A 27,002-nucleotide genomic window follows, 5' to 3' on the forward strand; every position below is an offset into this window, starting at 1 on the left:
AGAGAAGAGCAACAAAGATTATTAGGGGACTGAAGGCTAAAACATATAAAGAACGGTTGTTGGAATTGTGTATGTCTAGTTTAATGAAGAGAAGGATGAGGAGTGACATGATAGCAGTGTCCCAATATCTTAGGGGCTGCCACAAAGAAGAGGGAGTCAAGCTATTCTCCAGAGCACGGGAAGACAGGACAAAAAGCAATGGATGGAAATTAATCCAGGAGAAAAGCAACCTAGAACTAAGGAGAAATTTCTTGACAGAACAATTAATCAGTAGAACAACTTGCCTCGTGAATGCTCCAACACTGGAGGTTTTTAAGAAGAGATTGGACAACCATTTATCTGAAATGGTATAGGGATTCCTGCCTGAGCAGGACTAGAAGACCTCCAAGGTCCCTTCCAACTCTGTTATTCTGTATGCACAAAAAGCATTCTGGAAACTTCAGTCCCAGCGTCAGGTTGGGAGAGGTTGTGTGACAACATGATGATGATAGTATACTTTACTCAATAACAGCCATTCGATTATAGTTTTACTTAGCTGAGAAACAAATATTGGGTGTTTTTTAAAAAAACAAATTGAACTTTTAAACTGAGCATTCTGTGTGTTTATTTACATTGCTATGTTTTTGGGAACCTTAACTCCTCTTGGAACAAAAGTGGATTTTGTTAGTATAGGAAAAATGGTATGAATGAATGGAGGACTACAAAAGCAAGAGGTAACTAAAAACAACAGTGTTAGGCACAATAAATCAGGAAGCAAGGAGGTTCAAATGATTAGAGGTATATTGCATGCTAACGTTACCTACAAGAATTTTAACTACTAACAGTCAAAGCATATTGGCAATAGATGAGAATCAGTGGAATTCAAGGAGGGCTGGACTTAGATCTCTTGGTGTAAAGGGACTCCGGACTGATGATGAGGTGGATCCCTCCCTCAGGCTCAGCCTGTCATTTCCTACAAGAGGGTCTACATTCAGGAACACAATATTCACATTTAGCGGGAATTTCACTGAAACTGAATCTGCTTCGTCTTTCACTACAATTTAACCTTTAAAGATGATCCATTTCAGTCTTTTTTCCCCCCATGAGATGTCTTTCCTAAAATTGATGCTCTCCAGAAACTCTAGACTACAATTCCCAGGAAAAGTACCATAACTCTGGAAGCATCAAGCTGGGGAAAGCTTTGATCATAGCAGGCAGATTGCTCTAGTCTATGTTGTTTTATTATGACTTTGATTCCAGGGATATTTCTAGACAATTAAATATCCTCAAAAAGCTGTTGGTTGAGAAGCAGTCATAGTGATTTTTTAATTTTCTGTGACCTAAATTCAAACTGAGCATATCACTGAGCTGCTTCAGACTCTCCTTAGTAGGATCATTATTTTACTTTCGAAGGAATGCACACATTTCTGTTCATTTTACTTATTATTCTGTTACTGTGCAGGCCTTTCGATTCATTGACCAAATTTTAGCTTGCATACTTACAGTGTAACTTTAGGAGTGCTAATTTTTTTTGTCTTAATAATATTCATTTTTTCTTCCTTTTTTTTTTGCACTTTAGCTACAAGCTCCTAGCGTCAAAGGCTTTGATTTTGCAAAGCAGCATTTAGGTCAGCATAACAAAGATGACATCCTGATCATACATGAACCAACTCCTCTTCCAGGACCAATTAAAGATACCACACCTTCTGAAAATGGCGGCCTGCCAAGCCCCAAGACCAGGTTATCTTCAAAGCCTTCCAAGAATGTCCGACATAGAGGGAGGTCAGTTCAGAGGATGAGAAATTGTTCAGCACATTTTAAAGTGGAGGATTTATTTTATACTTTGAAGTTTTTTTTCTCAGTTTGAATAGTTTTTCCTCAGGAACGTTTTTTATATATATCTATAAACCCACAAAGATTTGCTTCCTAGGCTCTCCTGCTGGTTCCAAATTTTGTGGATTTTTTTCAGGCTACACAAAGAACATGACTTTGTGGCATTAGATTCCCATCTGATATCATCATGTACCTAAACTTTCTGAAGTTTCCAGCTGGTTCAACAGCCTTCTCCACTGTGATTCCCTCCTAATGTGTAGAAAGATTCCATAATTATCCAAAATAGCCATGGTCGCTACAGACCTTCTTATGTAATTAAAGAGAAGTGTACACACTTCTTCATTCCACTGCTTAATGACTAATCCTGCTGATTTCTCTGCATTGTATAGGGAGATCCTTTTAGCATGTGGTTCTTTGGGCCTGAAAGCACACTACCCTGCATTTGGCGTTTGACCTTCACTGAAAATGAAGGCTCTATTATGTAAATTATTTTTAGCACATATCCCCAAATGGAAACTTAAAAAATGAAAATAAGAGCCTTGAAAGTAATCATTACCCCAAAATGCAGTTATTCTTATGGATTAAAAAACAAAAAATAGAACAAATATTACATCAATTTTAAAAGGGTAAGAACAAAAATATACAGTAAATTCAAACAATGAAAGTAATATTAAATACTACATACATTAAAATGACAATCTATCTCATCCTCATACATGGAACAGTACTTTTTGCAAAGCCATTCAAAGCATTTGAAAGGGGCGTTTGAAAGTGTATTGACACAGAGAAAGCCCTTAATGGTTTTATAAAAAAGCATTAAACCTTGTTCTTTGGGAGGCCCAGAAAAGTATTGTCCATGCATGTGTGCACATGGCCAAGGAAGCTTCTAAAGCAGCTGTGTCAAGACTTCTAAAGGACACAGGTACTTTAATACTTTAAAGAGGATTGCTTCATTCATACCATTGTGCTCTGCAGAATCTCCCTTTCAAATGATGTGTGCAGCACTTGGTTTGTCTGGAATCTACTGCCACCCATATAGTGAATCATGCATGTTAATGGATGCAGTGGAAGATAAAGGAAAAGAGATTTATTTAAAGGAGAAAGAAATGTGTTACTTTTACACATCTCTTTACTTAAGTCAGAGAGATCTAGTTTGGTGTAGTGGTTAAGACATCAGGCTAGAAGCTGGAAGACCTAAGATTCTAGCCCTGTTTTAGGCATGATGTCAAAAGGGCAACCTTGGGCCAGTAGCAAACCATTCCCAAAATCTTCCAAGAATACTGCAGAGACTTGTCCAGAAAATCTACAGGAGTGATTCAAAGGCACAAATCTCTCTCTCTCTCTCTCTCTCTCTCTCTCTCTCTCTCTCTCTCTCTCTCTCTCTCTCTCTCTCTCTCTCTCCTCCCTCTCCCTCTCCCTCTCCCTCTCCCTCCCTCTCCATCTCCCTCCCTCTCTCTCTCTGACTTTATTTGAAAGCATATAATAATGCATGACTGTGGATGAAATGAAGCATTAAATAAAATCTGCAGTCTTATCAACCTTATATATCCTACTCTCTTGTTTATTATATAGTATAAACATGAAATATACCATTTAATAATAATATTGTTTTGGTATATACAGAGTTTCCCCTTCTGATGCTGATTCCACAGTGAGTGAGCACTCGAGTGGCCGAGAAACAGGAGATGAGACTGCAAGACCTCAAACAGCTGCCAATGACGTGAAATCTCACAGAGTTAGCAAATCTGGTAAGTTACATGTCATTATACTGTTATGTAACATTGAAATAATTTATATAAAACCTATTCATAAATCATAAAAATGTGCTACAAATGTTGAAAACAGATTGATGTTTCTCCTGGCCACCATTTGCAAAATACATTGATAGGCACCTGTTTTTGTTTTTGTTGTTTTTGCATTGATTGTAAACACTCAAAGTGTTCAACAGATGCTTATGTATTTGACTTTGTCCATTTTTTTTCTCTTCTGGCTATGCTATACAAGTTAATTTTAGCCATAGTTCCACCTGAACCAAGTAGATCAAAGATACTAGTTTTCTGGTAGATTTGAATACTTTATATTCCTTGGCTAATTTTGTTGACTATTAAGAAGCCCTGTATTTACCTATGCAAATAAATGGGAATATTATGGTGATTATACAAGCGTATAATATTCTGTCCAAACCTTTATACAGTAGACCTTAAAGAACACATATGGTACTTGCTCTTAGAGCATAAGACATTCAGGTAGTCATTAAGTTACAGCCATTCATTTAACAACCATTCAAAGTTACAATGCTGGAAAAAATGACTTACAATTGGTATTTGCAGTTACAACATTCGCAGCATCCCTATGGTTGCGTGATCAAAAGTTGAACACTTGACAATCAGTATGTACTTATGATGACTGCAGTGTCATGAGGTCATGTGATCACCATTTGCAACCTTCCCAGCTGGCTTTCAACAAGCAAGTTGATGCAGGAAACCAAATTTGCTTGATGACTACATGATTAAGCTAACAACTACAGTGATTCAATTAACCCTGGCAAAAAGGTCAGAAAATCAGGCATCTCACTTAACAACTGCCTTACTTAGTGGAAATTCTGGTCCCAATTATGGTTGTAAGTTGAAGACTACCTGTACATCCAAATTATCTTAGAATGGTTATGGTATATGTCCTTGGTCAAACTGTAGAAATATTTTGCTTGTATTAACTACTGACTTAGAAACCTTCTCAGTAAGATATTACTTTCCTATCATGATTTGGTGAATTATAATGATTCTCTTTGTTTTATTTTCTCTGGATGCTATCAGGACTAAACAGAGTGGGTAAGTTTCAAAAAGAATATGAAGCTGGACCTAGCAAATTTAAACATAGAATGAGAGGGTCTTTATAAAAGTAAATGTAATAGATTTTCATTTAGGTGTCTTTATTGTGTATATTGACATGAAAAAACTTTACTCTGAATGAATAAGTCTGTTGGCTCATCAGCAAACAATTGCCTGCCCTTAGCAATTTCCCACAATTACTGTTAAATAGCGGGTTCTTTGGCTCAGGAATGAAGACGCGAAGCTGAGTACAAGGTAACTCATAGTTTATTTCGTGCAGAAACTGTACTCAGAGAAAGGCTGCAACTAGCCGCAATATATAGTCTAGCCCCTAGGCGGCAGCCAATAGGTTTGAATCAACCATTGCTGCCTAGAGATAGCCAATTGCAGCACAGGAGACTTGTAGTCTGGGTTGCTGGAGAGCCGTTAGCTGCTCCAGCAACCCACGTGGTATTCTTTTAAGAGCCCAGTACATAACACCCCTCCCCTCTTAGACCAGACCATAATAACACCAATTAGTCTCAACAATTGTCAAGACTCATTATCCAAACACACTAAAATAAAAGTGATAATAATATTAAAAGTAAAAAAAAACAATGTAGGTTACAATGTTATTAAACAATGTCTCAATGAATAGGCTTCAAAAATGGCACTATTAGACAGTTACATCATAGCACTAGTTTCTGTAGTGTAGTGGCAACAGGAATTACAACAATATATAGCTCTTTATTTTACAACGTAATCTGCAAGATATGAAGGAGGCTTGTGTGCCCTAGAGGAACGTCTTGGAGTTCCCCATCACTTTGTGGTCTACCAGCTTACCCAGTGGTCTGGGTAGACTTTTGTCCCTTTGTGCTCCTGAGTCAAGGGAATTCGATGCACTCTGGCTGGTCTTTCCAGGTTGGCCCACCCCAGAGACAGACTGTTCGGCAGAGTAGGCGCAGCGGTTGCTGAAGTTCGGTTGGCTTGCTCCTTCAGGGGGTCCTTGTTGCACTCCCGAGCTCCCCAGTTCTCCCTCCGGTTCTGCCTCAGTTAAGGAAAAGTCCTGATAGTCCATGTGAGGACTGGCTTGGCCACAAGTTTGAGGACCTTGGGAGGGACTTATGATGCAGTCCTCACTTAGTGGCCGTTCTGGAAACTGTTTCCTGAGCTGATCAATGTGTCGTCTAACAACTTGCCCTCCCTCCAACCCCACTTCATAAGACAGGGGTCCAGATGCCTTGGTAATTTGACCAGGAACTCACAGATTCCCATGACCATAGTTCCTGGCCCAAGCCAGTCGCCCATGTGCAGCCCCCTAAGGGGTTTTGGTCAAGAGGGTTCTGCTGCCACTCTATCTGGAGTGGCTATCCACTACTATAAGGAAGAGCTGTCCCTGAAAGGGCCCAGCGTAGTCTATGTGAACCCTAGACCAGGGAGTGTGCGTTTCCTCCCACCTGTGAACTGGAGCCTGTGGCATTTCAGGCCTAGATTGCTGGCATGTATAACAACCATGGACTTGAGCCTCAATGGCCTTATCAAGGCCAGGCTTCTAGCTAAAGCTTTCATTCTGACAATGCCTGGATGGCCTTCATGTAATGATCGTAAAACCCTGTCTCTTAGGGAAGTGGGAATTATGACTCTGTTTCCCCATAAAATGCACCCTTTATGGGCAGATAACTCATGCCTCCTGACAAAATAGCTCTGAAATTCTGAGCCTGGACTTTTATCCAACCAGCCCGTGTATACCCATGACAACACTCTACTAAGTATTTTATCTGTGGCAGTTTCAGCAGCAATGTTCCCTGCATGGAGGGGAAATTCAGGTATGTCCTGTATGGACAATATTCTAGCAGCTGGAGCCGGATCTGGATCCATTAGTGGCAGTGGTAGTCTGCTGAGGCCATCAGCATGGCCCATTTCCTTGCCCGGTTTGTGAATTAATTTAAAATTGTATGCAGATAGGAAAATAGACCATCTCAGCGTTCTTGGAGATAGTATGTGGGGTGTTTGTTTGTCTGTTGTGAAAAGTCCCAACAGAGGTTTGTGGTCAGTGTATACTGTGAAATCCCTGCCATATAAATAGTTATGGATTTTTTTTATTCCAGCAACGATGGCCAGGGCCTCTTTGTCAATCTGAGCATAGTTGCGCTCAGTAGAGAACAATGTCCTTGAGTAAAATGCTATAGGAACCTCTTTCCCATTTTTTTCTATGTGACTTAAAACTGCCCCCACCCCATAGGGAGATGCATCACATGCAAGACATACAGGTTTAGACTCTTTGTAATGAGTTACAGTGGACTTTTCTGACAATAGTGCTTTTAAGTCCTGGAAGCTTTTTTCATGTAAGTTAGTCCATTTCCATCTTACATGGAACTCCTTGTAGCTCTATCATGAGCTTATGTTTGGGTTTGAGGGGGCGTCGAGCCCCAGTGTGGCATACGCTTTTACGGCTTCTGAAAAAACCCACACTAACTGGACACTGGGCCCCAGTACCTCTCCTAGTTGGTTCTTCCGACTGGTGTTTGGGTGGCCGGTCTCTCTGGTGGGCTCTACAAACCACTGCGATGTGGCCTGTCCTTCCGCAAACTCTGCACGTGGCTGATCGAAATCTGCAGTTGGTGCGAAAATGGTTGCCGCTGCACCCCTTACATCTCAGTAAGAGAACTGCCTTGTAATTGTCCTCTCACTGCTGGCTATTCCGGTGTTGCGCCTTGGGCTGCTTTTGGAGTCAGTTGATTTCAGGTTCTTCCTCCTCGGAGAATTCTTTGGTGCATTTGGTGTCCTCATGGTGGACCATTTCTTCAAACTTTGTCGATTTGGCGGGCTGCACTGTTTGAATGGCGCCCCTGGCAGCTTCGTCAGCCATCACCTCATCTTGTGGTTCAGAAAATGTTAAATTTGGCCTAGCAAAGAGTCTCTGCTGAAGCGTTCTGTCCCATAGGCCGCAAACAAGCCGGTCTCGTAGTCGCTCTTATAAATTTGAAAATTTGCAAAGGCGTGCGGCCTGCCTCAGGCCCTCTATGAACTCAGAAGCTGATTCACCCGGTTGCTGTACTCTTTGCTCGAACTTGAACCGCCAAGCCATTTCAGACATCTTGGACTGGAAGTGCCCAGTTAGCTTCTTTTTGAGGTCTGGATAGGAGACTGCTTCAATCGGTGTCGGCACGAAAAGGTTCTCAGCCAAATCAAAGGTTGCTGGGCTGCACACGCAAAGTAGCGTTGCGGCCTTCAGTCCTTCTTCTGCGATCTGATTGGCCCTGAGGTAGTTTTCTACTTGTGATAGATATGATGGCGATTCCTCCGGGTGTTTCACATTGAATTCTCTCAGTTTCCCGACATTCGGCATTCTTTTGCTGGTTCCTGCGTTCTTTCGGATCCTGCTTCCAGGCTCAGGGAATGAGTCCACTGAGCATGAGGTCGCTAGCGTAGCTTGCTAGCCGACCTTGAGGGGGGGAAAATGCCTTTTCCCTCCGGCGTGCGCTACCTTTCCCTCGTAGACTTCAACTCTTAATCAGTGAAGCAGGATCCCACCTTCGTCGCCACTGTTAAATAGCGGGTTCTTTGGCGCAGGAATGAAGACGCGAAGCTGAGTACAAGGTAACTCATAGTTTATTTCGTGCAGAAACTGTACTTGGGAAAAGGCTGCAACTAGCCGCAATATATAGTCTAGCCCCTAGGTGGCAGCCAGTAGGTTTGAATCAACCATTGCCGCCTGGAGATAGCCAATTGCAGCACAGGAGACTTGTAGTCTGGGTTGCTGGAGAGCTGTTAGCTGCTCCAGCAACCCACGTGGTATTCTTTAAGAGCCCAGTACATAACAATTACATTCAGATCTTTCATATGCCTGGCTACTTATCTGAGGTTGAAGTTCAGATCTTGTGCATGTAAAACCTGTGCTTGACCCATATACTTCTCTTTCCAGCATATTATTGCATGATGCTTTCTCCACCTTCCACATTGCCACCCTTGCACAATTTAGCAGGATTAAGCTATCTGTAGTCCTAAGGCCAACAATTGAGGTAGCTTCCCAAGAGGAAAAGAGAAAAGGAGGAGACTATCAAGAAATCATGTCTGAAAAAAGGAAAGGGGAATGTCAGAAAGAGGGAACAGATGGCCCCATCCATTTTAGGGATCTATCCGTTATTTGCTTAAACTCCTTCCAAAAATTAAAAAAAATGCCCATCCTTGTCCTGGACATTTTCAAATACTGTATATTCCTAAAGAAAAGTATTTGCTGTGGTTTTATTTGTGCACATGTGGTTTGATCTCAAAGAGGTGGCTGTGCATAAGCTTTCTCCCTCTGCATTTTATGTGTGGTGGATTGAAAAAGATTCTTAGAAGAGCTTTGGGTGACTTCTGTGAGGCTACAGATTTATGGATAATAGTTGTCTGAATAGAAGCTTTTATTTGTAAAACAAGTTTGTATCAGGATCTAGCTTTCCATTATCATGGAAGACAAAACCTTAATCCTGAGTTTCTGTATGTTACCAGATGTTCTTACTACTGTTAAAATTGTATTCATCTTTTGACAATAAATCTTTATTGCTTCCCTTCAGCCAGCCATTTATGGGTTGTACATAAAACCTTCTTTCAGATATAAAGCGAAACCGTAACTTAAAAGGGTTCTTCTTCTCCTCCTCCTTGTTTTAACTGCAAAGTGAAAATTGGAAACATTTCATTCTATATTCAGTTGAACCCTAAACTATGACTAGTTTAAATTCTGTTGTTTTAAACTAATTCAGCTTCATAATAAAAAGTAGGTTTATTTTAATCAAGTGTAACATAAGATCATGCTTCTGTGGTTTGTTAAAAGCCAAAGTTAAGTTTCTGGCTTTGTGACCATTTCAAAAAGTGAACGTTAGAGGCTATGTATAGAATGTTCCTTTCCATAGTAAAGCCACGGTCTCGTATTTTGCTGAGATAGTCAGCTTGCTATCTCATACTTTTTTAATCTTCTTTTGACATCTTCTCAGCATGGCCAAGTATTACTAGAAAATTCAAGTTGCTTTTACTGGCGAAATCTTATAATTCTAGGAAAGCAATAAAAAATTAATTTGGGCTTGGGGAGGCATTTTGAATACAGTTAATCAAACTTGTACAGATACATCAACTTGGCATTTGTTTTTGTTACATAATATAAGAGATTATTGCAGAGGGAGGGGGGGAGGGAGGGAGGGAGAGAGAGAGAGAGAGAGAGAGAATTGTTCTTCCAGGCTCAGCAAGTGGCTTTATGTGTATGTCCCCAAACCCTGCCTTAAAATCCACTGTCTAAATCAGGAATATTTTGGATAAAAGCCTAGGTCAGGGGTAGGCAACCTCGGCTCTTTTATAACTCATGGACTTCAACTCCCAGAATTCCTGAGTCAGCTGACTCAGGAATTCTGGGAGTTGAAGTCCATGAGTCATAAAAGAGCCGAGGTTGCCTACCCCTGGCCTAGGTGAAGTACAAATGTTTTTTTTTTATTTTCGGGCCAAGGGAATGTTCTTGAGGGACAGTAGGAAGATCTGCTACCAGTACAATGGTCAGATAAAAGGGGCAGAACTGTAACATGAGTAAAATTGTCAGACAAGACTGTCCCTAGTTTTCATGAGGATGGGGGGAGAGGTGCAATCAGACTTGCAAGATTCTGTTATATCTTTATAATGAAAGGGATACTGACTTACATGGCTTCCATTTCCTAATCTGGTCTGTTTTTAAAGGCTGAATTCAGCCCTTAAATGAAACTTCAAACCACTAGTTTTAGCGTGGTTGCTATAGATTCCCTATATGCTTGTCTACAATTTTAATTTTTATTACCCTGCTATGGATAAAAAAATAAATAGAACCATGGTTATTAGGGTAGAAGTAATTATATTTGCCACCAATCTCAGCAAACTGACATATGTTTGTGAATGGTTTCTTTTGTTGTAGATAATAGAGATAATGGGCTCTTTCCACTCAGTCCCCTCTATCCCAAAGGAATCTGGGTCCTTCCAAGGCTCCAGCTAAGTTCAGCTCAGCTCAGTTCATAAAATGACAAGTCAGCCAAACAGAATATTGAAAGAACATCCCACAGTATCAGTTTGCATTGCAATGGGTTACGAATCCCATCACCTTTATCCTAGCATGTAGGCTGGGATATACAGATAGTCCTTGATTTACAGCCATTCAGTCAGTGACCATTTCTAGTTACAGCAGTGCTTAACAACCAGTGGTTAAACCGGTCCTCAGAGTTCTGAAGTCCAGCACCCTAGTGGCACAGCATCTATCATGCATCTCTGGGAACCCTTCCTATCTTCACTGCCTACTTGTGCAGCCTCCCACACTCTCTCATGTTCCCTCACATACTGTTCATGACCCACACCCTCACATAGCCCCTGACACCCTCCCTTACCAGCAGCAGACACTTACCTGCTTGTTGGTCTTGGACTTAAAGCTTCCTGCTGGCTTCCCCATTGACTTTCTCCCTGTAAACTTCCCACAAGCAAAGTAAATGGGGAAGGCAGGAGGATTGGGTGGGTGGGAAGAAGGAAGGAAGGAAGAAAGAAGGAAGGAAGGAAGGAAGGAAGATTTCTGATGCTCACTACCAAGAAAACTCAATGGGGAAGCTGACAGGAGATTAGAAGTAACTGCTCCCACTGCTTTTTTCGCCAAACATGATCATTCTGTTTTTCTGTTTATGTAAGGAAATATCTATGAAACAATTACCTAACAGGGCATGGGTTGTCTAGTATTACATTATTTTTCTACTACTCAAATAACTATTTGCTTTTTGGCCCAGAGTGTTTTGTAAATGTCACATGCCTTGGGATTTGACTATGATTATTAAACTAATATATTTTCCCTTTTAATATTTGTATTTATAACCCAGGCCCTCCACAGATCACTAATGGAACAGAGCAGCAATCTTCAGCCTCTATCTTTGAGCATGTAGACCGAATGACACGATCCTCTGAAATCAGTAGAAGAGTCCCTAGCAAGATCCAACTGATTGCTATGCAGCCTATCACAGTGCCTGCAGCGCAAAACCAACCACTTTCTGACCGAGTTGCAGAAACCAACAAAATTAATAAGGAGGTACTCTCGTCTTTCATAGCCTCCCCTTTCATAGCAAACATCTCACAAGAAGAGTCTGTTTAAAATAAAGCAAACGCAAAATTATAGAAATGCCTGGAAGAAAGGAGATACTTTGTTTAGAACTACAAAAAAAAAAGGGACGCGGTGGCTCAGTGGGTTAGGATGCTGAGCTTGATCAGAAGGTTGGCAGTTTGGCGGGTCGAATCCCGAGTGCCGTGTAACAGAGTGAGCGCCTGTTACTCGTCCCAGCTTCTGTCAACCTAGCAGTTCGAAAGCATGTAAAAATGCAAGTAGAAAAATAGGGACCACTACGGTGGGAAGGTAACAGCGTTCCGTGCGCCTTTGGCGTCTAGTCATGCCAGCCACATGACCACGGAGACGTCCTTGGACAAGCGTTGGCTCTTCGGCTTTGAAACAGAGATGAGCACCGGCCCCTAGAAACAATTAGCACGCATGTGCGGGGTAACCTTTACCCTTTTACCTTAAAAAAAAATTAAGTGGGCCTCAGGTCTGCCCTCTGGAAAACACATTTCATAAATGAGGCTCCAATTGAGAGGGTTCCCTTCTTGTATCTATTCTGTCTTTCATCCCTTGACAGGAGGAGAGTGACCTTCAGTGAGTCCTTACCAAACCATAAATTTCAGGATTCTTTGGGGGAAGGTCATGATATATATTTAGGACTGTGCTCCTAGGCAACCCTGTGTCAAGCCTAGCTATTCAGGTGTCTCCTTTGGCTTTTCTTAATTTTGCTCTATAAAGTAAAGTTAGCCTCATTTTGATGTACTACGTCAGGGGTAGGCAACCTTGGCTCTTTTATGAAGTCCACAAGTCATAAAAGAGTCAAGGTTCCCTATCTGTGCACTATGTCATGTATGATTGTGGCTCTTTCAAGAAATGGGGAGGGGCCCAAAATGTTAACTGGAAAGGTAACAATAACTTGTCCCTAAGGTGCTTTTTCAAGAAACAACTGGACTTCCTTTTATGTTTCTTGAAAGTGTTTTGCTTCTCATCCAAGAAGCTTGTTCAGTTCTGACCGAATGGTAGAGAATGGAAGGATTTATATTCCTTGCAATTCATCACCATTCAGTCAGAACTGAAGAAGCTTCATGGATGAGAAGTGAAATGTCTTCAAAGAAAAACAAAGTCCAGTTGCCTCTTGAAAAAGCACCTTTGGGACAACCATAACCTAGATGACTGAGAATTTCCATAGACATGTAAAAATAATTTGGCAATGCAGGGCACCACATATCTCCTATTCTCAACATCAGTAGCTTCTTTGAAAGAATAGCCAGGCTAAAGCTGAAAAATATATATTTTTTCTGTTTAGATTTCCCATGTGCAGAAAGGTTGTTGCTTTAGTTTCTTGAATATAGATTGCCTCCATTTTTCTAGGATGTTGTGCTCTGGAGATTTTTTACATACATCCAATTTCCCATATCTGTATGAAAAAAAATCATATAGTCACACTTATCTGTTAAATCTACAAGTCCACAAATATACATTCACATACTCCTCCTCTCACTGAGTGAGATAATTATATTGAAATATTTGACAATATCCAATATGCTCTCAAATGGCCCCCTAATTCAAATGCATTAGAGAATTCTTAAATGAGAGAGAGAAGTGGATTTCAATTCCTGTAATAGCAGATTCTGTGAAGCGAGATCAATATTTTAATAATGCAGATGAAAGTAAGAAACAACAGAAATAACTGTTGTTTCTCTATACAGTTAACTACTTTGCTTTTCTCTTCTCCCAGTGAGGTTCTGCTGTAGTCACTCCTCAGACAGCAATGCAGGAGAATTACCTGTAATCAGCAGAAATGTCCAAAACAGAGACTCTCCCACATAAACCCAAGCACAATTCTTATCAGACTGATAATTCTTAGCTTTACACAAGCACAGTCTTTGCTACCTAAGCTTTTACCATAGCCCGGATTCTCTCTGATTTCTCTGTTGCTGTGCCTTTGTGACAGGTTTCAGGAGATGCAATTTGCATGCTGTTTGTCATGCTCTTTTATTAATATGCTGGGCTCTCTCTTCTTCTGATTGTCCTTGCTATATGAATCATACAGGGCGTGATTTTTTTTCCTACCTGAAGTTATATTCTGGCAAGCATTCAATATTTTCTTCTCATATTTTCCTTCTTCTGTCTGATCCATTTTGATCATGTCAGAGGGAAAGCATCATATTCCAAAAGAGGTTTAATGCATCTCAGTATTTTATTTTCTTGAAAGATACAGACAGCTCTGAGGCATAAATCTGAGATTGAGCATCACCGTAACAAGATCCGGCTACGTGCCAAGCGCAAAGGACATTATGAATTCCCAATTGTGGATGACGTGGTTATCATCGATACCAAAGAACAGCAGCAGATGTACCGCAAGGCACAGATGCAGATAGATAAAATCTTGGACCCGAGTGGCAACATGCCAAATGTTTTCATAGAACCAAGGAAGAGGTAAGATGGAGAGAGTGGAATTCGTTCCCATTAATTTGGAAAACGTTTATATTCCTGAAAATATTAAGAAAATATGTTAAAATAGGTTATGTCAGATTCCTAAAGTATTAAGAAAATATTAAGAATGTTTAAACATTTTGGGTCATGTTTCATCTATAAATTTCTCACTTGGGAAGGCACAAGGAAAAAAGAAATTAGGGCAGTAGAATATACTGGACAATAAAGGGGAGCTGTGTATTCCTTTTCTTGAAATATACCTCCCAGATCTACCAGGGTCTTCAGTTTTCTTGAGCATGGCTTCTCCCATAGTACCCTGGGATGTACAAATGGGAGATCTGATTCAGGTGCCTTTCTTTCTGGTGAATAAAAGCTGGCATTTACTGCCAACAAGGCCCTTTTAAAAGTGTAACATTGATTACTGAACCTTCTTGTTTTTTGGAAACAGATCAATGCTATTGTGTTTGATAGGGCTGTCTATTGTAATTTGTTTCCCTAGCCTTGTTTTCTGTGTATAAGTTAATTTTGAAAATATACATCGTATCTTTAATAGGCTTGCTCTTTGTTTATCCTTATTCTATACTTACTTTGGGGTCTCTTTTGGAGAGGAGGCAGGATAAACTGATTAAAATGAATAATACATTAATATTTTCTCAAATCAACGGCCCATATAAAATAAGTAAATAAAAAGTAAGCACCTGCCAAGATACCACCAACAGTTTTGCATTCATGCCTGTATTTAGAAACTTGGTTCATTTTACAATAACATCTAAACTAGGGCCATCAGATGGAAAACTAAATGAGTGTTATAAATGCTTTAAATAAATGGTTTATTTATTCAGATTTCAGATGATGATGATGATTCCCTTGAGAATTTGGATAACTGAGAGCATTTCACAATTAAACTAGCTATTTATTTTATGTTTATTCTGTTATATAATTCATATCCACTCGTCTGCCAAAGCTTTTGCTGCAGTTGCAAAAACAAAAGCAATAAAATATAGCCTATAAAACAGGAAGCAGTGGTAGGAATGAAAATTCCAGCACAAACCATTTTTAGATAAGATTGCCTTAAAATTGGAAGAGGCTTAGATGAAAGATGTTTCACATGCTGCGAACTCTTTGAATTAATGTTTTAGGGTATTAAAAACACAATTTAGACAATGCTAGCAAGTCTTAAGGCATTTAAAAATGCTATTTGTTCTTTAGTTCACGGGCAAAACGATCCCCAAAGCAGCGTCGGAGACATCAGATGAATGGAAGCCCAATGGATGCAGACAAGGACAGGCTGATCACAACAGACAGTGATGGGACGTATAAAAGGCCTCCGGGTGTCAACAACTCAGCCTACATTGTACGTTTAGATCTTTAGGAAGGCTATATATATATGATAATACATTGTAATAGCCAACTTGCATGTAAATGTTGCATGACTGTATGGTGAAGATTATTAATGTAAACTTGGTTTTTTTCGCAGTTATTTGAAGAACCCCAATTTATAGATATGTCTCAAATCAATACTTTCTTAGAAGGGAAGGCATAACTAGGGACTCAAGAAAAGGGGTTTCGTGTACTGGGGGCCTACTTAGAATCTTAGACTTGGAAGCCTAAGACACAATGTCCAACCCTTTGATCAGCGCAAGAATTCTAATTACAACATCTGCCTAGCTGCTATTTCCAGTGAAGGGGAAGTCCTAGGTAACAGCTTTCAATTCTTTGTTTTGGAATCTGTAGCTTAAATCAGTTATTCCTGACCTGTCCCATTCTCTCACGTGATAAAGTCTGGGCTGCCTTCTGGGTGACAAACTATTTGGAGAATGCCATCATATCTTCCCCATTCATCTTTTCACAAGGCTAAGAGTTCCCAGTGCCATTAATCTTTCTTAATAGAACTTCCCTGTCCCTAATCGTACTTGTTGCCCTTCTCTTAACTAGTCCTTTTTTTCTGAATCCTTCCCAGTTTTAGCTACCACTGTCCATTATGGCTCTCCTCCTACAGTAAGGTGTAATTATTGCAGAATGAAGTGAAGCAATATAGCCTAACATTTAGAATTCTACCTTGATTGATTCAGCCTAAAAGAAAAGTCATTTGCTACTCTGTCTAACATACTCTGTTTACAACTTACTTTTTAAAATTCTATAGTGAATAGAATAGAATAGAATAGAATAGAATAGAATAGAATAGAATAGAATAGAATAGAATAGAATAGAATAGAATAGAATAGAATAGAATAGAATAGAATAGAATAGAATAGGTTTATTATCTAGTGCAGGGGTGTCAAACTCAATTTCATTGAGGGCCGCATCAGCATTGCGGTTGCCCTCAGGGGGCCAGGTGGGTGTGGCCAGGGTGGGTGTGGCCTACTGGGTGGGCGTGGCCAGCTCTACATCGTTCGCATCAAGGGTGCCTATGGGGGCCTGGGCAGGAGTGGGACAGATCTGAGGGTCTCTGGCAGAAGGAGGGTCTCTGGGCCAGGGCCAAGGCAGCGGGGGCCGTTCCCTCACTGTTTCCAGGATGGCTTCGCAGGCCACATGAAACCACTTCGCAGGCCAGATCCAGCCCCCGGGCCTTGTGTTTGACATGTCTGGTCTAGTGTGATAAACAAAGGAATTTGTCTCTGGTATATAAGCTCTCAGTGTACATGCAAAATAACAAAGTAATAATAATCATACTATCAAAGTAACAATAATCATATTATTGATACCAATAAGAGAAAATGGAACAGATGAGAAGTATAAAAGTAATACAGCCATACTAAATGGGTAAATATACTTTCACATAAGACACACTCAGTATTTATTTTTTATTCTGATTCCTTAGTATATAACTTTGTATTTGTTCCATTATTCTTAGCAACTTCTCCAATCTATCAAGATTGCTTTGAATTTTATTTTGGTACTTTGGGATACTAGGGTATTTTTGAATGATCTGCAAATTTAATAACTATTCCTTCTTCCTTGTTTAGTCAAACTATTACTAAAAATTGACTGTACCACTGTTCCACCTCGTTAGGTACTTCCCTTCAGCTTGTTAAAGAACCATAGCTGAGTGTCTTCGAATAAAATTTTCAGACCTTGTATGTATTTATCTTCTTCTCATGTTATTCAGCCCATATGCAGCAAGCTTGCTAATCAGAATGCTCCAGGAAACTTTTTAAAATGCTTTGCTGTAGTGTTCCTTCACCTTCCTCCCCTATTTAAATAGTTCACAATCCCAAAACAAGTTCTGGCCATATATATATATTTAGCCCAGGACATCTACCGGTATATCACCATTATTTCCCCATAAACTGCATGGGAAGATTAGGAGAAATGGATGGCTGATTGCTCAGCGAAGAAAGCTTCAACCTGTTTGTACTAGAAGTATTCTTACTTTGATTTTCATACTATGTGCTATTCGTGCATTTCAGTTATCTGCAGATCTTATTAATAATGTTTCGTGTAATGCGCAAAATCTAAAAATGTTATCTGCGAGTAGTTGAGATAGAGGTTATGGCTAACATACACTCTTACGTTGATATCTTGGGTGCTCTGTTTCTTAGAATATGTGACATGTCATCAGCTCTCATCACTGAAGAAGGAGATACTGCTAATGATGCTCACAATACACACAATAAAGTTTGCACAATGTCACACATAGATGTAGTTATGACAAATACTCTCGCACCCAAATAATATTTAGATAATGTCTTTGTTCTTATTCCCCTATCTTTTTTTTTCAGTCTGATCCTGACCTTCCCGCAGATCCCCAGACACCTTCTTCAACTGAACTGGGAAAATACTCAGGCCTACCTCCTCATGCTATCCAATATGTCCCTCCTCAGCCTTCTATTGAAGAGGCCCGGCAAACAATGCATTCTCTGCTGGATGATGCCTTTGCCCTGGTGGCTCCTAGTACTCAAGCATCCAACTCTGCTGCCATCACCCATCCTGGAGGATCAGGAGGACAATCAACAAGCACTCCTGTTCGGGCTCCAAGAGATACCCCCAGCAGTCAATGGGGGTCACCCTACAGCCAGGCTCACACAGTTAGTAGTCTCATTGATGCTCATCTCAAGAGCTCCCTTGTGAGAAAGAATAGTTCCTTCTGTCCTCAAGAATTTTTTTTCCTTCTTCTTCTTAAAGGTATCCTACATTTTCTGCTTCTCAGCATCTGTCCAATTGTGTCAGAGCTTGGAAGTTAAATAAAGTTGGGTCTCATTAGTAACTGGATGGAAGACATCCAGGGAATTGCCAGGCTATAAGTTAGAAAGTTAAAAAAAGCAACATTGCTTCTTTACTATTAGGAGAAAACTGAATGATGTCCTCATGGACATCAGGAATTGAATTCAAGGGCATCTGCATTTATGCTTTAATTGTTAGTATTTAAATTTTTGAAAATATGCTTATCAAAAACCTTTTCTTTTTTTAACCCATTATTATTTTCTTGTATTTTATTTACATAATACTGTTGTCTTTTCTTTGGCTAAGATTGCCATTTTCTGAATATGACTAACTTTTCTGTAATAAAGGGTTGGGAACTATGGCCCTCTTATGACTTGTAGACTTCGACTCCCAGAGTTCCTGCGCCAGCCATGCTCGCTCAGGAATTCTGGGAGTTGAAGTCCACAAGTCATAAAGGGGCCATAGTTCCCCACCTCTGCTGTAATAGGTCTTTTAATTTGCTCCTACAACATGCTGATCAATTATTTGATTTGATAAAAGTTTTCTTAACTTAAAAGTATATTTTACTCTCTTAACTTTTCCTTTTGAGTTCTATTTTACTATGCCCTGATTATTTTAGAAGATATAGTCATGGCTCTCTTTTTTTTCCTGACATATTGTCTTTTTTCAGAGATACATGGATTTTGGGATGACTCCTCCCTCAGCTCCAGGCCTGTTGCAGAGGTACTTTGCTAGTTATTTGATCTGTGTATTTGCAGAAGAATTATTTCTTTTTCTAAGAATGGTAAATAGCTCTTCCTTATTTTGAACCAAATGGCAAGCTGGGTAGGTGTTATAAGACAGAGACCTCCATTGACATAATTTGGTCCTTTCTCATTCTGCTAATGTATAGTTAGCATGTGCTTTGATACATTTCTTTATCTTTCCAATGATGACAGTACAGAAATGTATCTTGTAAATGCATGGATAGATAACTTAGAGTAAGTAAGACTGAAGCAGTACAACAGTCTTATTTGTGAATGGATGGATGGATGAAGGAATGTGTTTCATTGTTTTTCTACTAGCAGGCAAAACGTTGGATCAGGGTTTCTTCCACCTGTTGAATTAATACACCCAGACTCGCAGCCATCAGATGTCCAATATTCCACTCGAGGCATCTACCCAGAGGAATTGCCATCAGTGGCACGGCCACGACCAGTTGGAAGCACTGCAGGTAATGATTTCTAAGAAATTTGCATTACAAAGAGTCTCATCTCCTACAAATCAGCCACAATCTGATGGCTAAGTAAGACCCTAAATTTAGAATTTCAAGAAGAGACGTGATTTGTCCCCTACTCACCTTAGCTCAGTAAATTGTGTATGCATCTGGATGGTCAAATACAGAAATGTTGCAGACCTAGCAAAACAATTCCACTAAGCCTCTGTTTCAAAACCATCCATATTTGGGGAATGGATCTTTTTTTTTAATCCAACTCAATAGTGCATTTCCAATGTACAGTATGTATAAATCTACAGTTTGCATGTAATAAAGATGTTGAAGAGAAAGCAGTAAAAGATTCAAGAACATTTGTAATTCCAAATGTTAGAGATTATGCTTCATCCATATTCCAAGAGGCTTCTTAGTATGAAGACAACTGTAAAAGGTACAAAAGACGTTAACCATTAGCTCGGGGCAAAGGGTATGATACAATTTTGTTCTTCCATGGTAAGAATTGTGACATTTCCTTCCTTCAGAAACACCAGGAAATATGACAATAATGCACTTAGAGATAGAGTTACCTTGTGCACCCTTCCAGAGTGTGTTTTGATTTATTGCATGAGGAGATGAAAAGGTTGCCTCAGGAACTAAGTACTTCAACTAAGTATTTCAACTGCCATTTCTGACAGATGGAGTGGTGACTTCTCTCTTATCTCTCAGAAACCAGACCAAGTGAAAAATGTTAGATTTGCTTTCCAGATGAGGGCATATTTTGTACATACATATAAAAATGATGATATGGCATCATATCTATGAAAAGCAGCATGCATGGCTAAGTATAAGACCGTGTTCATTTTTTTTTTTTCCCCTTTCAAAATACAGGTAGTCTTCGACTTACAACCGTTCATTTAATGACTGTTCAAAGTTACATCATCACTGAAAAAAATGATTCATGATGGTTTTTCACACTTTTGACCATTGTAGCATCCCCATAGTCACGTGATCCAAATTCAGATGCTCAGCAACTGGTTCATATTTACGACGGTTTCAGTGTCCCAGGGTCATGTGATCACCTTTTGCCACTTTCTGATAAGCAAAGTCAATGGGGAATCCAGATTCACTTAACAACCGTGTTACTAAACAACTGCAATGATTCACTTAACAATTGTGGCAAGAAAGGTCATAAAATGGGGCAAAACTCACTTAACAAATGTCTCACTTAGCAACATAAAGTTTGGACTCAATTGTGGTCGTAAATTGAGGACTATCTGTAGCATTTCTCAATCTTAGCATGTTGACTGGGGAATTCCTGGAATCTCAGTCCATACATCTTAAAGCTACTAAGACTGAGAAACACTGCTTTAGAATATACAAAAGAATATACAAAAACTTTCCAGGTTATGATCTGAGTATGTTTTTAAAAGTAAACAGAGCAAAATGTCTGTGCATTATCTAACTAATACCACTGGGTATCGTTTGTATAAAATTAGCACTAGAAAGAACACAGGACTTCAGGTTTGTTCAAGTCAGTATTCCTTATTCCAGGAGAGAGTCAGTAAAAGCACCGAAGAGAATTGCAATAATCTTTTCTAACAGAGTTGGCCACGCACAGACAGCTCATTTTCATCCTTCAGAGCTCTTTCAAATAAGCAGAGCCAAACATTTTAGTTTGAGGGATTTTTTTGGTTGCTTTTGGGGTGGTTTTTAAAAAGTGAGATCTTACAGAGATTTAAAGCTGTAATAGCACTGCTCAAAATATTAAGTGGCATTATTTCCTCATTTGTGTGGAGTTTAAAGGGTATAAAGGCTGCTTTAATCTCAGCCCCATCTTCCATTCACATATGGACCACAGATCTGAAAGCTATTCTCCAAAAGGTGGATTCTGCTTTGACTGTGCAGCTGAGTATCCTAAACTAAGCAAATATTTTCTTGTATTGAAGGCAAATTACTAGCATGAAGTACGTTCTCTTAAACTGCACCTTAATGATGACTAAATATTTGATAGGTCAGAAGTGTTGTCTTTCTGACCCTTTCTCTTCCCCTCTTCTCTGCTCTACCACGTTTGCCTTCAGCATGATCCTTTTTTAAAAAAAAAATCACACAGAAAATACCCTCCACTTGGAAAAGAACACACTGAAAAATTTGCATGCAAGCAGATTTTTTTTTTAATTTATCCTAATTTGTCAGTCTTTCCCAAAAGTTAATTGAACAAAGTCTGGACTTTATCTCTTTTTTCCCCCTGGGCCCCATTTCTTTGGTTATGTCTTATCTCCCCAATCCCTGCTTCTCAGATTGTTTGCCCCTCACTCTTCTGATGTGGCATGGTAAGATGAAAACGAAACAATATTTGCTTTTAAGGTTCTCAGATACAGCACCTCACTCAGGTGGGAATTGCTAGCAGGATCGGAGGTCAACCAATGGAGATCCCCTCAGGCAGAGCAGGGCTTGGCCAGCCAGGGGAACAAGGGTGGCCCTCATACCGTGGAGAGGATGAATTTGCTAGGAGAGAAGCAGTGAGTACTGTGCTTCATGTTTGAATAGTTTCTGAAGCAGTCTTGTGTTTCCTTAATTCAATTTTTTTAGTTGCTTCTCTAATTATTTTTTAGCTGCTGCTTTTGTCTTTTTCATATTTCAGCCCTTAAATCTCTGCTTTTTTTTTGTCCTTCTCTTACTCCGTCTCAGCTCTCATCCTTTATGGCAGGTTATTTGTTCTGATTGGCGCTAGCCAGCCCTGCAGCATCTAGGGGAGCTAGGCTCTCCACTTCCCCTTACGCTCTCAGTGAGGATGGCTCCTCTGAACTTGTCTTTCTGAAACCACTGGCTCTGTCAGACCTCCCACCCACCTGAAAAAAGGGCCAAATCACCAGGTTGGTGTGATAGAGTACTGAGAATTTCTGTCCCTGGAAAGACTTCAGATGAGACTGAAGAGGTTTTTAGTATTAGAAAATAAAAGCCATGTCTGGTTGTGTTCTTCTATGATGTTTCATTTTTGCAAGCTAATTCCATTGGTGCAAAATCCTGTTTTTAGAGCATGGCTTTCTCATTGACATGCATGTTTGAATTGTCATGAGTTCTTCTTTATCCCTCCCTATACGGTAGGGGAATCTCTCATTCATGTTCCTTACATGCTTGCTCTCTCCTGCGTCAAAGACTATTCCTCACCTCCACCCAGGACAATAGTTTCCAAACACATTAAAGGTGCTGCAATGGAGGCATGGTTGCTATAGTGTTTGTACTCCTTTCTGTTGTCTTCTCTAATCAAATAGGATTTATATATTTTTGAAGCACTGTCAAAAGTTACTTGATCCAGAGATAATATTAAACACTCTGTGAGCAGTGAAATTAAAATTTTAGGTTTTAATTTTTAGGGCTTAAATTTAATTAATTGTTTTAACTGATTTTAATTTTTGTATTTTATGTTTTAATTGCCTTGTAAACCGCCCTGAGTCCTACAGGAATAGGGTGGTATATAAACTCAATAAATAAATAAATAAATAAATAAAATAGATTTCAGTCACACCACCGTCCTTTATAAGAGGCAGAACTATTGATTCTCTCTCCCATAAATTCTTTTCAGAGTTTGCCATAGTAAGCTAGTCATTTTATACATCTCATAGTTTATTCTTCCCTCATTAAAGGAAGGCAATTCGGAAATATGTTATTGTCAGCAATAGTGGTATTTTTGTTCCTTCTGTTTTGTACTATGTACCACTGAAGAAATATGAATTTAACTGATCCAGTGCGACCTTGTATGATACTGTCATGCAAAGAAGGGGTAGGAAGGGGATTTGCAAGGCCTTCTACATACAAAAATATACACCCTTGTTTAACATAGTTTGTGTGGGCAGAAAACTGACTACAATAAAGACTGAATTTTCTGGACCCATCACCTTAATTCATGCTCTAAGCTACTATGCTATATAACTCTAAAATAAAAATCTTGCAAATTAATGGGCAAATAAGGGTGCCCAGGTTGGTGATAAACAGTGAGGAAATAAGAGATCTTAGGTAGTAGACAGACCAAAAGTTGGTTCATTGACAATGTAGTAGCAGAGTCTAAGGTCTTTTGTCAGTTTGTGTAGAATGAAAGAAATTAGCTGGTACAGAATATTTGGATTAATCAGTAAAATCCATTTGGCCTAATTATGTTTTCTTCTGTGGTTAACTCAGCAGCTTCTTTCTTTCAGTAATGTAAGGCAATGTTTTCAGTTTTATCCCTACTACTAGATCTGAATCAGGGCCAAAATACTTGGCAAACTAAGTCAGTGAACAAGATAGTTATTTCCCCCTTTCTATGCACAGAAGCTGACCTAACTGTTTATTCAATTTTATTACAGCATTGTTGATAAGGGTTTCACTCTCCGTTTCACCTAAGGGAGGCTGAGCAAATTAGGAAATTAACGCAGCCCCTGTAGCTCTATCCTTCAATATAGTAGACAACTAAAGCACCAAGAATTGCCTGGCTTCAGCCACTGCTTCTGCCTAGCCTTGATATATTTATATAGTGCTCTGAAAGATAGCATTGAATTCCTCCCTCTCAGCTGCAGATTCCCACTGGAGTAAACTCTTGGGTGCTTGTTTTCCTCTCTCACAGCACTTAGCCAAGTCTGTCTCTTCTGCATGCCATTGCCATTGTTAATATTGTGGCCTCAGTGTTGCTTTGCAAGCCCGCCCTTCCTTCCTTCCTTCCTTCCTTCCTTCCTTCCTTCCTTCCTTCCTTCCTTCCTTCCTTCTTTACTTATTCAGCTCAAGTTTCACCATTTTAATGGATCCAAAGACTTCACATGCAGCATTGTTTTGTTGATACTGATTCTGAAAACTATAATGTGCCTGAAGAAGAGGCTTCTTAATCAATTGTCCCCCTGATATATTAAATCAACTTCCATGAGCTGAGGATTATGGGACTTAAAGCCAAACACATCTAAAAGGCATCAGGTTGAACAAATTGTTATAGGCCACAAGGTTATAACGTATCTTTAGTTCGAATAAGTATGGATTTGATCTTAATGATTTTCTTTTAGTCATAACTGCACATGAATACAAGATATGTATTAGATGGCTAATAAAAGTAAGTGGTGCTTGTTTCATCACTGCTATTAATTTTTGAAGGCACTGCACTATGACACTTAAAAGTCTTTAAGCTATTGTGGCATAAGCTTTTGTAGACTAAAATCCATTTCAGCAGATTTATGAATCCTTTTCTTAAGATGATGAGAACAGTACACACGTACATGAGTATAAAAGGACAAAACATAAAGCAATGAAATCAGAAAATGAAACTTTTCTTTTTTAAAAAAAATACAATCTGTGACATTTCCATCTGAGCTTATCTGTCAGTTCAGAGTACAGGTAGTTTTATTTTATTTATTTTTTTATTTTATTTTATTACATTTCTATACTGCCCTTTCCCGAAGGACTCAGGGCGGTTTACAGGGTAAATTAAAAAACCGAATACAAAAGTTAAAACAAATTTTAAAAGAAAAATTTGTATGTGCCCCTGTCAAATAAAACCCCCATTTTCATTTAGTTGGGACCAGCAACTTGGTTGGTAAGCTGAAGTAGATGCTAAATTAAATCATGGTTGTGTTTATGATCTTACTTCAGTTTCCCTTTGCTTTACAGACCTTGATAGGTCATAAATACAAGGATTGGTCAAAAAGTTACTACTTCATCACTGGCATAACTGAATGAGGTAATCACTAAATGAGGATTACCTGTAACTTTTATTCTTTTCATGAAGTTTATTCTAAGCCATAAAAATGTATGCCACGTCACTGTTTCTGTGGCAATAGAGCTATCTTTCTGGCAATCATCTTTTAACATTTGAGGAATTCTAGATGGAGGCCAGCAACACCAAATATTCCTCTAAAAACAGTTCACTCTTCCAGTTTTGTATTTCAAATCAAAGGGGGACTTTCTGCTTTCTCTGTCCCTGCATCTTTTTTTCCCCCTTCTATACCTTTTAGTCTTTAAGCTGAACCTGGAATAATGCTCTGTGCCTTTCTCTAGACACATACTCCTGGACATCACGAATATTGCTCCTCACTGGCATTCCAGATGCCACGGAATTCGGCTCGACAGCCTTCAGCTCCACCTGTTCATCTGCCAGCCAGCAACCAGCAGGGTCCAGGGCTTTGCTACAACACCAGCTCCACTGAGGACCTCCAAACAGGACATTCTTCTGCCTCCCTCATCAAAGCAATCCGAGAGGAGCTTCTCCGGCTCTCTCAGAAACAGACCATTGTACAGAACTTCCACAGCTGATTTGTTCTGTCCTTGCAAATTGGCCAATTATCTGCTTCCTGTGGAAGCTTGACTTGCAGGAAAATCAGCCAGAGCCTGCTCTTCTTCTGTCAGAGGAGTAAACATGTACAATACTAGGGATTTATGAAGCAAGAGAAAAGAACTCTCCTGCGAGCAGCTGCAGCAGCAGTGCAAGACAGATTTCTGTGAATGATAAAATTGGGAAGACTCAGCAAATGTTTGACAGACAACCATCTTTTAAACTTTCTACTTTTAAGCATTTTGGCATTATAAGTGTACTTTAACTAGGAGTGTTCTTTCATAATTCTGATCTGGAATTCATATGCTGCAAAGAAGGCAGTGCTATCCTCTAAATGACAGCGCATTTGAACATACCAGCCCTTGATTAAGGAAAAAAGCATCTCAGATTAATGGTAGTTCTTGAGTGGAAATCTCCTGCTGTTGGTGAGGGTGGGGAGTATATACTTCTGACATGTTTCTTTTCACATACAATGCAAGTGGTGTTCCTGTGCAATTATTTTAATTAGACCATAGTGAGACTTCTTGAAGAAAAGACTTGGGCAACTTAACTAAACCAAGAGAATAACCGTTGCTTAATATTGCTCTGTGCTTCCAAATGAAGCCAAACTTTGAACTTTTCTCGTTGTACTTCTGGTGCTGAAGCTTCAAAGTGTCCCTTGATCATGGTGTTTGCAAATGTAAAATGATGGCCTTTAAAAAAAAGTGCAGTATGAAGACACAAAGGAAGGATATATTTATTCAGGCTGGGGAAACCATTTAATCCACTTTATAGTAACTGTACTTGGCACTATTAAGTTATTGATGGACAAATAGCAAATGGATCAACAAGTGGAGAGACACATCCAGGGCAATTTCACAACTGACATAGAGAACATTAAATGTGCATGATGATGGCATTACTGTACATGAATTGTTTTCCCATGGACTCCCAAAATCCACATGGGAAATCTTAACATAGATAACATTTAGCAGACATTTGGGTGGCTCCAGGTTGTTCTTTTTGTTTTTGTCTTTTCCCTTCCTTTGGAAGTGGATGCTTCTAATCTGAAAGGTTGTAATCATACATGATCAATGATGTAATGGTTCTTGGTCCTGCCTAGAAAACTAAGTATGACCTCAGTAGTCATTTCAAAGAGGGCTACTGGACTCTATGGACAAAGGCAAACCAGGCCCAAGAGTTATTTTCTTTTCTGGATCAAAATATTTGAACATTTCATCC

At 39.5% G+C, this 27,002-nt stretch overlaps 1 protein-coding gene across 1 annotated transcript in view; it reads left to right on the forward strand.

The window, feature by feature from the left end:
- KIAA1549 overlaps positions 1–25,911 on the forward strand; it is a 118,931-nt gene extending 93,020 nt beyond the window's left edge. The window contains exons 11-20 of the mRNA XM_081330358.1: positions 1,559–1,761; positions 3,436–3,560; positions 11,474–11,679; positions 13,916–14,139; positions 15,346–15,490; positions 17,859–18,164; positions 18,971–19,023; positions 19,365–19,513; positions 21,857–22,011; positions 25,508–25,911. Of these exons, the coding sequence (XP_081186484.1) occupies positions 1,559–1,761; positions 3,436–3,560; positions 11,474–11,679; positions 13,916–14,139; positions 15,346–15,490; positions 17,859–18,164; positions 18,971–19,023; positions 19,365–19,513; positions 21,857–22,011; positions 25,508–25,762 (1,821 nt within the window). The 3' untranslated portion in view covers positions 25,763–25,911. The remainder of the gene's footprint in view (positions 1–1,558; positions 1,762–3,435; positions 3,561–11,473; positions 11,680–13,915; positions 14,140–15,345; positions 15,491–17,858; positions 18,165–18,970; positions 19,024–19,364; positions 19,514–21,856; positions 22,012–25,507) is intronic.
- Positions 25,912–27,002: the final 1,091 nt, after the last annotated feature.

The sequence above is a fragment of the Vipera berus genome (assembly GCF_964194415.1).
Source record: "Vipera berus genome assembly, chromosome: 6".
In the NCBI taxonomy this organism is placed as follows: domain Eukaryota; kingdom Metazoa; phylum Chordata; class Lepidosauria; order Squamata; family Viperidae; genus Vipera; species Vipera berus.